General features: G+C 41.9%; 1 protein-coding gene across 4 annotated transcripts in view; it reads left to right on the forward strand.

Moving 5' to 3' along the window:
• Nucleotides 1-11,577, forward strand: part of nphs1 (NPHS1 adhesion molecule, nephrin) — a 45,625-nt gene that overhangs the window by 15,692 nt on the left and 18,356 nt on the right. For 2 of the 4 annotated variants that reach the window (XM_005943134.2, XM_005943135.3), the window contains 5 exons: nt 4,592-4,714; nt 5,384-5,465; nt 8,308-8,411; nt 10,241-10,362; nt 10,567-10,738. In XM_005943134.2, the coding sequence (XP_005943196.1) occupies nt 4,592-4,714; nt 5,384-5,465; nt 8,308-8,411; nt 10,241-10,362; nt 10,567-10,738 (603 nt within the window). Of the gene's footprint in view, nt 1-4,591; nt 4,715-5,383; nt 5,466-6,569; nt 6,671-8,307; nt 8,412-10,240; nt 10,363-10,566; nt 10,739-11,577 lie in introns of those variants that run through there. The other 2 variants (XM_014340375.2, XM_042223825.1) reach the window with 2 other exon arrangements.

Consider the following 11,577-nt stretch of genomic DNA (forward strand, 5'->3'; position numbering starts at 1 on the left):
AAACTGTGTATCCCCTTTGAAGTGCACCATCTCTGATGAGTTTCCGATGGACTTCTCTATCACTGAACTACGGCTCCCAAGGCCCCGCACCCCTGGCCAGTCAACCATGGCCATATCCTATCAAGCTCTGTATCAAATCAAAACACTATAAAGTCTTTATGAGGAGATACAGTAGGGGAGAGGGGAGGAATTTGAAAACAAAACAGAGATTGGTGGTTGTATAATTGGATTCTTGGGTCAGGGAGAGTGATATTATGACTGGCTAATTCAAGATGGATCACCACAGGCAGTAAATAGCAGGGATAAAGGCAAAAATGTCAATAAGCCCCATCCATGGGCTTACAAAGAGATGTTTTCAAGACATTTCCATTGGTGCAACCTAACTCCTGTGTGTTTTTTGCTTCCCTGCGGAGCTTAGATAGGGGATTACTGCAACAGGCAGATCAAGTGGCAGTGAGTAATCCATGACAATAACAACCTCTACCCTCTCTGCTAAAGCCCCCTCCTCTACTAAAACTTACCCCGCACTGTGCCCGTCACATACCTGACACATCCTGTGTCTCGGTTTATACCATTAGCCTTAGCATTTAATCCTATTAATGAACAACTCTCTCCCTCACCACAGTGCACGCCTGTACAGATGCCTCCTGCAAATGTTCAAAACTGTTTTTGATGTGTTCTGGTTTTAGACTGTTACTCATTCATTTGGCATAGTGTGTCACCGAGATATTTATGTGTGTGTGTGTGTGTGTGTGTGTGTGTGTGTGTGTGTGTGTGTGTGTGTGTGTGTGTGTGTGTGTGTGTGTGTGTACGTGCCCATGTGTGTAAGCTTATTATCAGCGTTGGTTGGAGGTTAGAGGACATTTTAGGAACCAGGGCTATAGCGAGGTTTTTTTCGGGAGCTAATGAGTTTAGCACTTGAAGAGTATATAATGAGCCTTCATTTTATGATTCCCTGTTATGAATAATGGAACAACTTATAAATGGGGGCACAAGCAACGTAGAACATGGTGACTTTATTCATCTTTGTTCATGAAAAGTTCTGACAGTTGCCCAAGATATAACCTCATCAGAGGATGGGGTGTTATACACTGGTGCCATGCTTTAATTCTGACAGCGCCACTTTAATGTTACAGTAGGTTCTTTCTGAAAAGGGGAAGTTCTGCTTAATAGCAACATGAGCGGTTCCTTGTTAATTTATTTAAAATCCATCACAAAGGTGCATTTACAATTGAGCCTAAATCTGTTTTTAATGTTGCGCGTGTGTGATGCACTTGCTGTAAATGGGAGTTTGGGAGATGGATGCTGACAGATGCAGTCATGACATGTTTTGGCTGGAGCAGCGCTCGTGCAGATGAGAGGTGATGGAGGTAGAGCTTTTTGTCCTAAACACCTGTTCCACTTCTCCCTCTGAATGCAGACAGAAAATGGAAAGCTGTTTCAGTGGTTTGCAACATCAGGGATTATGTTCATATTGTGCATGAATAGCCAAATGTATGTGTTTCTCTGCACATATAATACTGTGTAAATCGTAATTTCTTTATATTTTGCTGGAAAATGGAAACTATATAACATAGATGAAGCATAAGGCCTACACGAATAGTTCTCCGACCTTCTTTAAGGGCATTCAAAGCTCTTCTTTGGGTGTTGACTGCCTTTTTCTTTCTGATCTCTGCCAACATGATCCCACACGGCTTCAATAATGTTGAGGACCCTCCTCTGGGGAGGCCAATCCATGAATAACAGTGTTTAATTATATGTTTTTCTATCTAGTGAAAGTGTTTAGGATCAATATGGGCTGAAAAATGAAACTGCTGTCAATCAGATGCTTTCCATTGTATTGTATGGTGGATCAAAATTTAATGGTACATTTCTGTGTCCATTAAACTAAATGGAAACAAATTATGTGTTTTTGTGACAGGCTGCTAGTATCAAATACCTAAAGATGCAAAGTTGTCTGTTATATGTAAAAGCAACACTTGTTAATTACTTCAGTTAGGTGCCTTTTGAATAATTCACTGGTCAGTGTTAAGTAGCTTCCTCTGAAAATGGTCAGGTACAAGCGACTGAACTGAAAATGAGTTTAAAAATAGCTAGTGTCCAAAGAAAACCTTTGAAAGCCATTCAGAAATCCTGGAGAACTATTGCTCAAGAAAAAAAGCAAATTGAAAGCAAAATAAAGAGAAATGAGGGGGTGGCTCAAGACTTTTGCACAGTACAATATAGAAGGAAAAGAAAACATTCTTGCACACATACTGTGAAAATATGGTGTTCGACAAGCTTTATCATCCAAAGATGAAACTGATGAGTTGTGTCTTTCTGGTGTTAAGAAGTCAGAGCTCCATTATTATCTATCCTATTCAGCATAAGCTTTTTAGAGACTTTCTATCCTCTGGGCCTTTTCCAATATCTTTCGGAGAATCAGGTTAGTATCACATGTTAGACCATGCAGACACTGGTGCCTGTTTTTAGAGTGAAATGAGATGACTGTAGCTTGTCTGCACATTCACTCGCCTGTGTCGGAGTGTTTGTGCGTGCAAATCTGCATTCACTGTAGACTTGAGTTTATCTTTGGGTGCTTGTGTGCAATGGAGAAAAGAGAGCATGTGCATCTGTATGTGAATGAGAAAGAAGGATAGGTGCAAAGAGCTGCTTATGCATATTGATGTGTGTCTGCTAATCTGGTTCTTATCTGCTTTATCCATCCATCCGTCCGTATTTGTCTAATAAATCGAATATTTCAGCTCAGCGTTTCACATCTGAACTGCAGGATCAAGTCCTTGCCTATCTGTGTTCATATATGTACCTTAACAAGAGAAACAGAAGCAGAAAAGCAGACAGAAAGAGGAAGGATTTAAAAAATCCCACTTAGAAGTATACAAAGAAAGGGCAGAAAGAGTTAATTAAGAAAACAGCATGGTTGCTGTCTGCTCTTTGCTCTGAGTGCGTGTCTAGTAATTGAGCCGGATGTGTGTTTTATTGTTGTCCACATGTTCTATCGCAATTGTACAAATGTGCATTGGTGCAGGTTTAGCTTGACTGGGCTTATTCCCTCACATGGCTTTTCTGAGGGGATGTGATGGATGGCGGCTGTAAGTCCCAGTCCAAGCTGGAACACACCTTCCTCTGCGCTTCTGCAGTTTAACTGCAGTGGTCAAGAAAGATAGTGTGGGTGGAGGGAGGTGGGCTCGGGCTGCTAGAGGGGGATGATGGAGTGAACGAAAGATAAGAGGAACAGGCCAGCATGAGCGAGCGAGGAAAAAATTAGATACCTGCCTGCCTCATTTGTGAACATATCATTATTCTTATTTTAGGATTTGTTAGGCTGCCAGACACCCTTCGAGCACAACAAGTGATGCGCCTGTGTGAATTGTGTGGGCCTGAGTAGATTGAGAGTACAGGGGCTGTCAATAGATGCATGGCCCAGTCATCTTCTCTGGGAAGAGGGAGGGGAAAACAAACAAATGCATCTCATTATTGCTGTGCGCGCCTCTGCAGTGCACTGGGTAACCCATCACAGTCCACACAGATTCAATTGCTTCTTTTAAATCAGTTTGAAGCTGCAGCCACATCTCATCTGTCTCAATAGCAGACTAGAGCGAAGAGGTGACTCTGCACACAGCAACAGCTCCTCCTAGTGGCCACGAGTCAACTGGACGTAGAGGTAGATGTTGAATGGCTGGCTGGTTTGGTTGCTTGTGGTCCAGCTGTTGAGCCATACATTGGCAGCGGGGTTTATCTCCGGACTGAGCGGCAGCTATCTCCCTGCTCCGCCTAATCCTCCACAGCCCGTCTTATAGTCACATTTCATTCTTGCAGTATCTCTTTTCTCCTCTGCCAGTCTTTCATCTCCCTTTACACACACATCTCCTTCCTGTACTTACCAACTCTCTATTCTGTCTGTTAACTCAGGCAGCCTTTGCACTTGATCTCTGATGAAAGAAAACAACCTTCACAGTAACCATAGTTTCTAATTCTACAAGCTCACCCACACACTAAAAGCCAGCACAATACATGGCCAGTTATCTGTAGGCTAGTGCGTGCTTAATTTAACTGATGCTCTTGGTAAGGAGGGGCTAACAGATCTGCAAAGAATCTCTTTCATAATTAGTTGGTGACAGATTTCTCAATTTACTGCCCAAATTTTTTTCGGTCCCTTGTGTTAAAAGCTATGTGTTTTTTCCCGTTTTTTTCCTGGAATCTCTATTTATGGTCAGATAAAAGGATTGTAGAGAACAGTGGAGAAGTGAAGACTGCTTTGATCAGTCCAGAAAGCACATATTTAGCTTGGGGGTGATCTGAGTAGAGAAGTGTTTGGTGTTTGCTATGATAGATTAGCACTGGATTGGTTTCATCACCGTTTCATCTTTATATTCTCTTCTTGTCCACAATTTGTATTGAAACGCAACCAAACATCAAACCTAAATCATTCAAAAACTGACAGTGTGACACTCCAGTCAGTCCCAGATATTACAATCCTATTATCATATCACTGCATAAAGCTTAGAGCAATGGCTAGAAATCAGCGTAATCTATAGTTTTTTAGGCGCTGATGTTAAGTTGGAAACTTGAGCTGTTTTCTCTCTGTCAGTCCCTCCGTCCAAGCCGTACTTTGACATGGACATGTCAACACCTTGGGAAGCCGGGAAGAAGTACACCGTCACCTGCGTTGCCCCTGATGCAAAGCCTTTGGCAGAAATCACACTTTATAAAGGTGAGTCATGCTTTGTGCTCCATTAGATTTTTATCTTGATGGTCAGGCTGACAAGCTGGAAGGAAGGGCCAGCCGCCTTTTTGATATTCTACAGTCTGCCATGCGTATAGGCCTCAACCTGAATATTTTAACAAGAAAACACAGAATAAAATTCGAGTCCACTAAAGGCTTCTTGTTTCTTAGTTTTGTTTTGTTTTTTTTAAATTGCAGAGTTGAAAGGAGGAGACTCTGTGTGGGAGGAAATAGCCTGAACATTTGAATTTCCAGATGTTTGTTTCACAGTTTCATGTAGAGTCAATTTATTGCAGGTTCCTTGTTGTTTACAAAAGCATCTACAATATTGCCACCGCTTTGTTTTTACCTCTTCTTCTTCTGTCACACCTATTACGCTGTATCGTGCTGAAACCGAGCGAGAGATGTTCCCTTTGTTCCATCGGTGTGAATTTGTCTGCGGGGTTGTGCTGTAGGTCTAACATATAATTTCATAGTTTCATATTTTTAGACCACGTACGCATGATTTCTGCACGACAGTCGCGCACACATATGCACCATAGTCCAGTATTTGCAATTCTGCATGAGAATAACACTGGTGTTTGTGTTTCGCATGAACAAATTTACACACAGTATTCTTCTTTTTTTTGTGCGCCTTCCCCCCATTGTGTCTTTTAGATGGAGTTGAGCTGACAGGTGCAGAGTCTTTCTCCACGTCTGGCTCAAAGGATAAGCTTCTGAACGCGCATGCTGAAGTAACGTATGTGTTCAGCTGCCTGCCAGACTCATTCTCCTCACCAACCTGCTCAATCTCCCCAAGTCTGTCTATGTTTCTTGTTTCCCTTGTTTTCACCGTGCTCTTATTCTCACCTTCTGTCTTAGTGAGTACAATGAATTTCTGCACACACACAAACTGCTTCTTGGCACTGTGGAGTTGAATTAGCTTCTGTCAAATGCACAAAATTACATTCCAGCAGCGAGACAAATCCAATCCTTGCTGGTTCGCCTGGTGCCCATACATTAAGCGGGGCCATAGATTACTTTAATCCTGCATATCTCCTCTATGTCAAAGATAATAACCTCTTGTCATATCTTCAGATAACATTGGTACTGAGGAGCTGCGATGTTGTTTAACTCTCAAGCAGAGAAGCCGAGGTCTTAAGCAATATTGATGCTTCTTCCACATATTCACGCTGAGCATACACAGCAGTGGGCGATATGTGATGGTTACAGTTGTCACTGAACTGTAGTTTGATATAGAAGATGTAAACAGAGAGAGTAAACTAGACTCAGAATAAATTCACTGTTTCTAAGTACATTGCAAAGTGCCTTGCTTTTATTCCCATGGCTCCTGACAACACACACAGCGTAAAACAGAGTTGGGGTACTTACATATTAGCTAAAACCATCTGTTTTTTTGTTTTATTTAACACTTCTAATATTCCACTACATTTATCATTTAACCAGTTACAGATACTGGTTATCTTATTTTGCAAATAACTGTTAAAATTATCCTTTTTTTCCACAAAATTCAAAGACTAGAGAAAAATAACAACATATTTCTGCCAGAACTCTGTGTTTTTCCTACCCCATTATTCACCTCATGACTTCTAAGATTTATGCTTTTACTGGTGTTCACAGTACACTCACAGACAAAGACAGGCACTTTATCATTGCAACTATTAAAATCAAATTATACGGAAAGAAAAAAGAAAGCTAAACCAGCTGCTCAGTGAGCAATTTGTACGCGTATGTAACAGATTTGTCACTCGGTGAAAAAATCTTTGCAAAAGTGTTTTCTACTTTGATTCTCTTCTGAAATTGTGTGAGTTTGTGAAGAGAATTGTGCCTCGCAAAAATGTGTCATTAGTGAGGGTTGTAAAGTCTTCAACTTATGCTAAAGGATAGAGAGGATACTGAGCTTTACTCACCAGAAATTATGAGACGGGTACTGCTGAATTAAAGGTGAGAAGGGAGGTTTTATATTGCTGTGTTCGTGTTTCTGCCTACATCATTATCATCAGTGTTTGCCCTGCAAACATCATTGCAAGTCAGCAATCATTCTGAGATATCATAGATTGCAACGAGTGTAAATATACCTCAAAATTAAGCGGGAGAAGTTGCGAAACTATATTGATGCATTGATGTAAATAGCAAATTAGTTTATGCTTTTATTTACACCCATCTTTGTTGGGTACACCTTGCTAGTAATGGGTTGGATCCATTTTCCCCCTCATAACTTTGTGGTACAGATGCCACAAGGTGCTAGAAACCTTCCTCTGAGATTTTGGTGGCGTGATAGCATCACAGTTGCTGCAGATTTGTTGTCTGATCTGGATGTTCCACATATGCCAAAGGTGCTCCATCTGATTGAAATCTGATGACTGTGGAGGCCATTTGAGTGCACTGAACTCACTGTCCAATGCTCAAGAATCCAATTTAAGATTATTTGAGAATATCCTGCTGGTAGCAGCCATCAGAAGATGGGTACACTGTGGTCATAAAAGGATGGACATGCAACAAAACTGAGAAAGGCGATGTTGTTTAAACAATGTTTAGTTGGTATTAAAGAATCCAAATTCTGCCAAGAAAATATCCCCGCCTGAACTGTTGCTACAAGGCAGCATGGATTCATGCTTTTATGCTTTTTCCACAAAATTCTGGCCCTAACATCTGAGTGTCACAGCAGAAATTGAGACTCATCAGATCTAAATTCTCTCTTTTGCAATTCTGTTGAGCCTTTGTGAAGTGTTGCATGTTAAGAGATGCTCTTCCGCATTGCTTGGTTGTAACAATGGATTTTTTTGAGCTACTGTTGCCTTCCTAGCAGCTTGAAGCAGTCTGGCCATTCTCTGACCTCTGACATCAACAAGACATTTTCACTCAGAGAATTGCCGCCTCGCTGGATATTGTCTCGTTTTTGGACATTCTCTGGAAACCCTAGAGATGGCTGTGTGGGGAAAATCCCAGCAGATAAGCAGTTTCTGAAATACTCAAACCAGCCCATCTGGCACCAACAAACATGCCACATTCACTTAAATGAACTTTCATCCCCATTCTGATGCTTGTTTTGAACTTCAGCATTTCATCTGGGCCATGGCTACATGGCTAAATGCAATGAGTTGCTGCCATGTGATTGGCTGGTTAGACATTTGCGTTAGCAAGCAGCTGCACAGCTGCACAGCTGTATCTAAAAAAAAAGTGGCTTGTGAGTTTATATTGAACTATATTTACCTTCAGTGCTGTTTGTCATTTCCACCTTCCCTAAAACCTGGTCTCCTGACTCTGAGTCAGATACACGTCATGTGTCTAACTCATTCCTCATGGATAAATATATTACATGATACTTGTCACTTTGTTTATCTCACCAGACTTCCTAAAGCCTAAAAACATCCCCAAATCCTTGCAACCCTTGAAAAGGCATTTGATTGTGACCTTACACTGGACTGTATTTACATCGATGTGTCAATTTTTTTTTTTTTTATGAAACACATTTGAATATCTTTTGGGATGATGGGATTTATTTTTTTTTTTACAGCTTTATATCTTTCAGTAATAGTTTGTTATTGTCATTTCTTCTGTCCTTCTGTTACCTCTTAAAGGGTCACTGCTCTGAGTTCTGACAATGGGAGGGAGTTGGCCTGTCACGCCATGAACCCCACCCTCCTCAAGCCTGTGGAGACCACAATGGCTATGAATGTGTACTGTGAGTGTCTCAACCTGTCTTTAAACTGATGGCCAACACCCTCATTTTATATAAAACACACACACACACTCTACCACACAGGAACAGAACCCGAGGGGGGCCCTTGGGTATCCGGCATTGTGCACTCAGTCTGTGTTAGTGGCGCAAGGAAAAACATTTAAGCTGAAGGCAAAGTCACACCTACTTCAAAACAACATTCAGCTGGGGCAAACTTGTGAACATCCAACTCTCAAGGCAGCCTGTGCTGGACAGAGGGAAGAGGTTGATGTGACCAAAGCAGTAAGCAGTTGTTTTCTACAGTTTTGGCTGTGGCTAATAAAGCAGCCTGCAATTAAATTTCTGTGGGTTTGGATGTGTTTAGTAATCTGGAATTATTTACACGCTTGGTTATTGCCCCAGCGTTAACCAAGGCACATAAACTAATTATTAGATGAATTACACGAGCAAGAATTGTGCTAGAGAATTTTTTTTTAACAATAATATATTTCTAATATGGAAAGCTCAGGACACCACATTTAATAATAATAAATCTTACAAAACTAGCCCAGCAACTTTTGTGCTCATCAGCTCAAATTAAATTTAGAATCCACCGAGGAAGGAAACTAAGCCAGTTTCTGTTGCCTTTTCTTTCATGTTTTTATAAAAACCACGCAACATAATATAATAAATCCATTGCTGCACATGAAGGTTAGCTGACACGCGGGATGTCTTTGCCATTGCGTTTGGCAAAGAAACAATGAAAGCTGTTGTTGCTGAATAAACAACCAGTGCTCTACTGCCGCTGTTGTTTACTACAGTGTGGGTTTGGTGTTTTCTACCCTGTTGATCAGCTGAAGTAATGGATTGTTGAGGCCTTAGAGTGTACCCACCTGCTTGTCCCGGGACTAAATCATGCTGTTGATTAAAGTGGAGGAGGGCTGCTGATACTTTCAGCAGTGAGTGTTCCCTCCTGCTCAGCTGCGGTATTATCCACAGGCTGACTACACACCTTAATGCTGTCCCTATGCTTTCCTTCTGCTCATCAAATACATTTCATTGCGATGTTGACCCTGTGCTAACTTGCATATGACAAATAAAACTGAAAACTGAAACACACGAGACACCATAGTTGCTGTTTTATCATTCACCAGTAACTGCGAGTGCTCCTCCCTTCCTCCCTGTCTCTCTTCTCTGCATTAAGCAGTATGGGCTCTCTGCTAAAGTGCTAATGTTGCAGAACTTGGGACCACCGCCGCAGTCTTACTCAGTATGCTCGCCCATCAAAGCCAGCGCGGTGGCCATTTTCAGCCAGCTAGATTGTTAGCAAGGTGGCAATTTGTCATGCTGGCCCAGGGTCTGCAGTCTGCTCTCTGAAACTGATTGCAGCAATAACAAAGGCCCATCCTCTTCTAATTTATTTTACTGCATATATTTTATTCGAGGAGGCTGTAATTTATTCATATTTCACGTTGCCTTATTACTGTTTGAACATCTGTTATTTTGCTTTATGGACAAGATCCAGCTCACTGCTCCCTTAATACTTAATGCTTTCATCAGATCCGGACCTCTTATCCCACAGTCATGCTGAATGACCAATTTATTGGCCCCGTCTCAACAAATAGGGATGCTTCCTGTTCAATTGCCAAGAGTCTCCTCATCGCACTGCAGTTTCTTTTTTTTTCTTCTCTTTTTCTTTTTTTTTAAATACTGTCCTATTGGCCACACCATAGTTCTGTTTCTCTGAGTTACTACACCTCTTTTCTTCTCTCACCGCTTCCTCTTTTTCTCGTGCTCATCCTCTGTGCCATTTCTTCTTGTCACCCCCCACCCCCATCCCCCTTTCTTGACAGTCGCACCTCAGCCTCCAGTTATTCTGGGTCTGGAGAGGAACGAAGTCAAAGCAGAGAGAACGCTTGTGTTGGAGTGTGTGTCATATGGTGGAAACCCCCTTGCCACTCTCCACTGGACCAAGGTAAATCTCCTGCGCCATCTGTTAAGGAAGCTTTGTAACACACTGTCACGCTGGCAAAATGAGCCATTCCTGTTAAAAAACTCGCAGCATAAGTATCCCATTCTTTGTAGCTTCTGTTCTTCGCTGCCTGCGCCATATGGGAGCTTGCAACTACTCAAACATTCTGTTGCCTTTTTGAGTTTCATGTGTTCATCCGTCTGTCAGAACGGAGAAGTTCTGTCTATGACTTGGGAGGAGGACGTTGTTGCTCAGAAGTCCAGCAGCATACTCAAACTGAAGATCACCCCCGCTGACAACCAGGCAGAGCTGTGCTGTGAAAGCTCCAATCTGGTGTCCCGATCTCCTCTTTCTGTCAGCCGCAAAATAACAGTTCTCTGTGAGTGAAAATAACTTTTAATACACTGCGCAGTGCTGGAACACACATGCACACTCTGGTAAAAAACAAAGCCCAGACAGGACTGAGTGATTGCAGGTTATTAATAATATGGACGCATTGCAGAGGAGTATAATACATCTTTCCTCCAAGCCCAATCTTTTTGCTGTCCCAGTAAATATTGTAAAGTTAATATCATTAATGAAACTAATGGTTTCTATGGCTGCAGCCCATAATTCCAATTGCCTCCAGATTAGTACCACTGTATGCTCTTTCGTAGCTGTTACATAAATTTAGCTGAATTGCTTCAACGCGCAGTCCTGAGGCACTAACGGCAACACTTTGAAACAGTAACGCCCATAGTTAAGAGATTATACTTTTCTCTCTGAATATAAAATGTTTGTTTCAGCAACAATAGAACAAATACGAAATTAATATTTATCAGCCTTGGTGCATTGAGTCTAACAATAGCCTGATTTTCACTACAGAGCCACACAATGTGGAGAGCTTTAAATGCTGTCTGATTGATGCGCCGATTTTATGTAAATATGATTAGGAGCGGCCCTTCCACTTTCTCGTGCTATGTAAATGTGGTTTAAATTGCACCAGCGCTCCTCCATTTACCAAAACCCCCAGCAGGCTGTGGTGCCATACCTCCCAGTCATCCATTCAGAGATGGTGAAAATGAACCGCTGACTGCCTGACAATGCTCTAGGCGCTGGCAGAAGCTGGAGGGCACGGAGCAAGACTCACTGGTGAAATATGAATATGCCTCCTTCACCATACAGCACCTGCAAGAATTTCAGCGGTGTGTGTGTGTGTGTGTGTGTGTGTGTGTGTGT

This window comes from Haplochromis burtoni, unplaced genomic scaffold, assembly GCF_018398535.1.
Source record: "Haplochromis burtoni strain Fernald_Lab_line unplaced genomic scaffold, NCSU_Asbu1 Contig_120, whole genome shotgun sequence".
Taxonomy (NCBI): Eukaryota; Metazoa; Chordata; class Actinopteri; order Cichliformes; family Cichlidae; genus Haplochromis; species Haplochromis burtoni.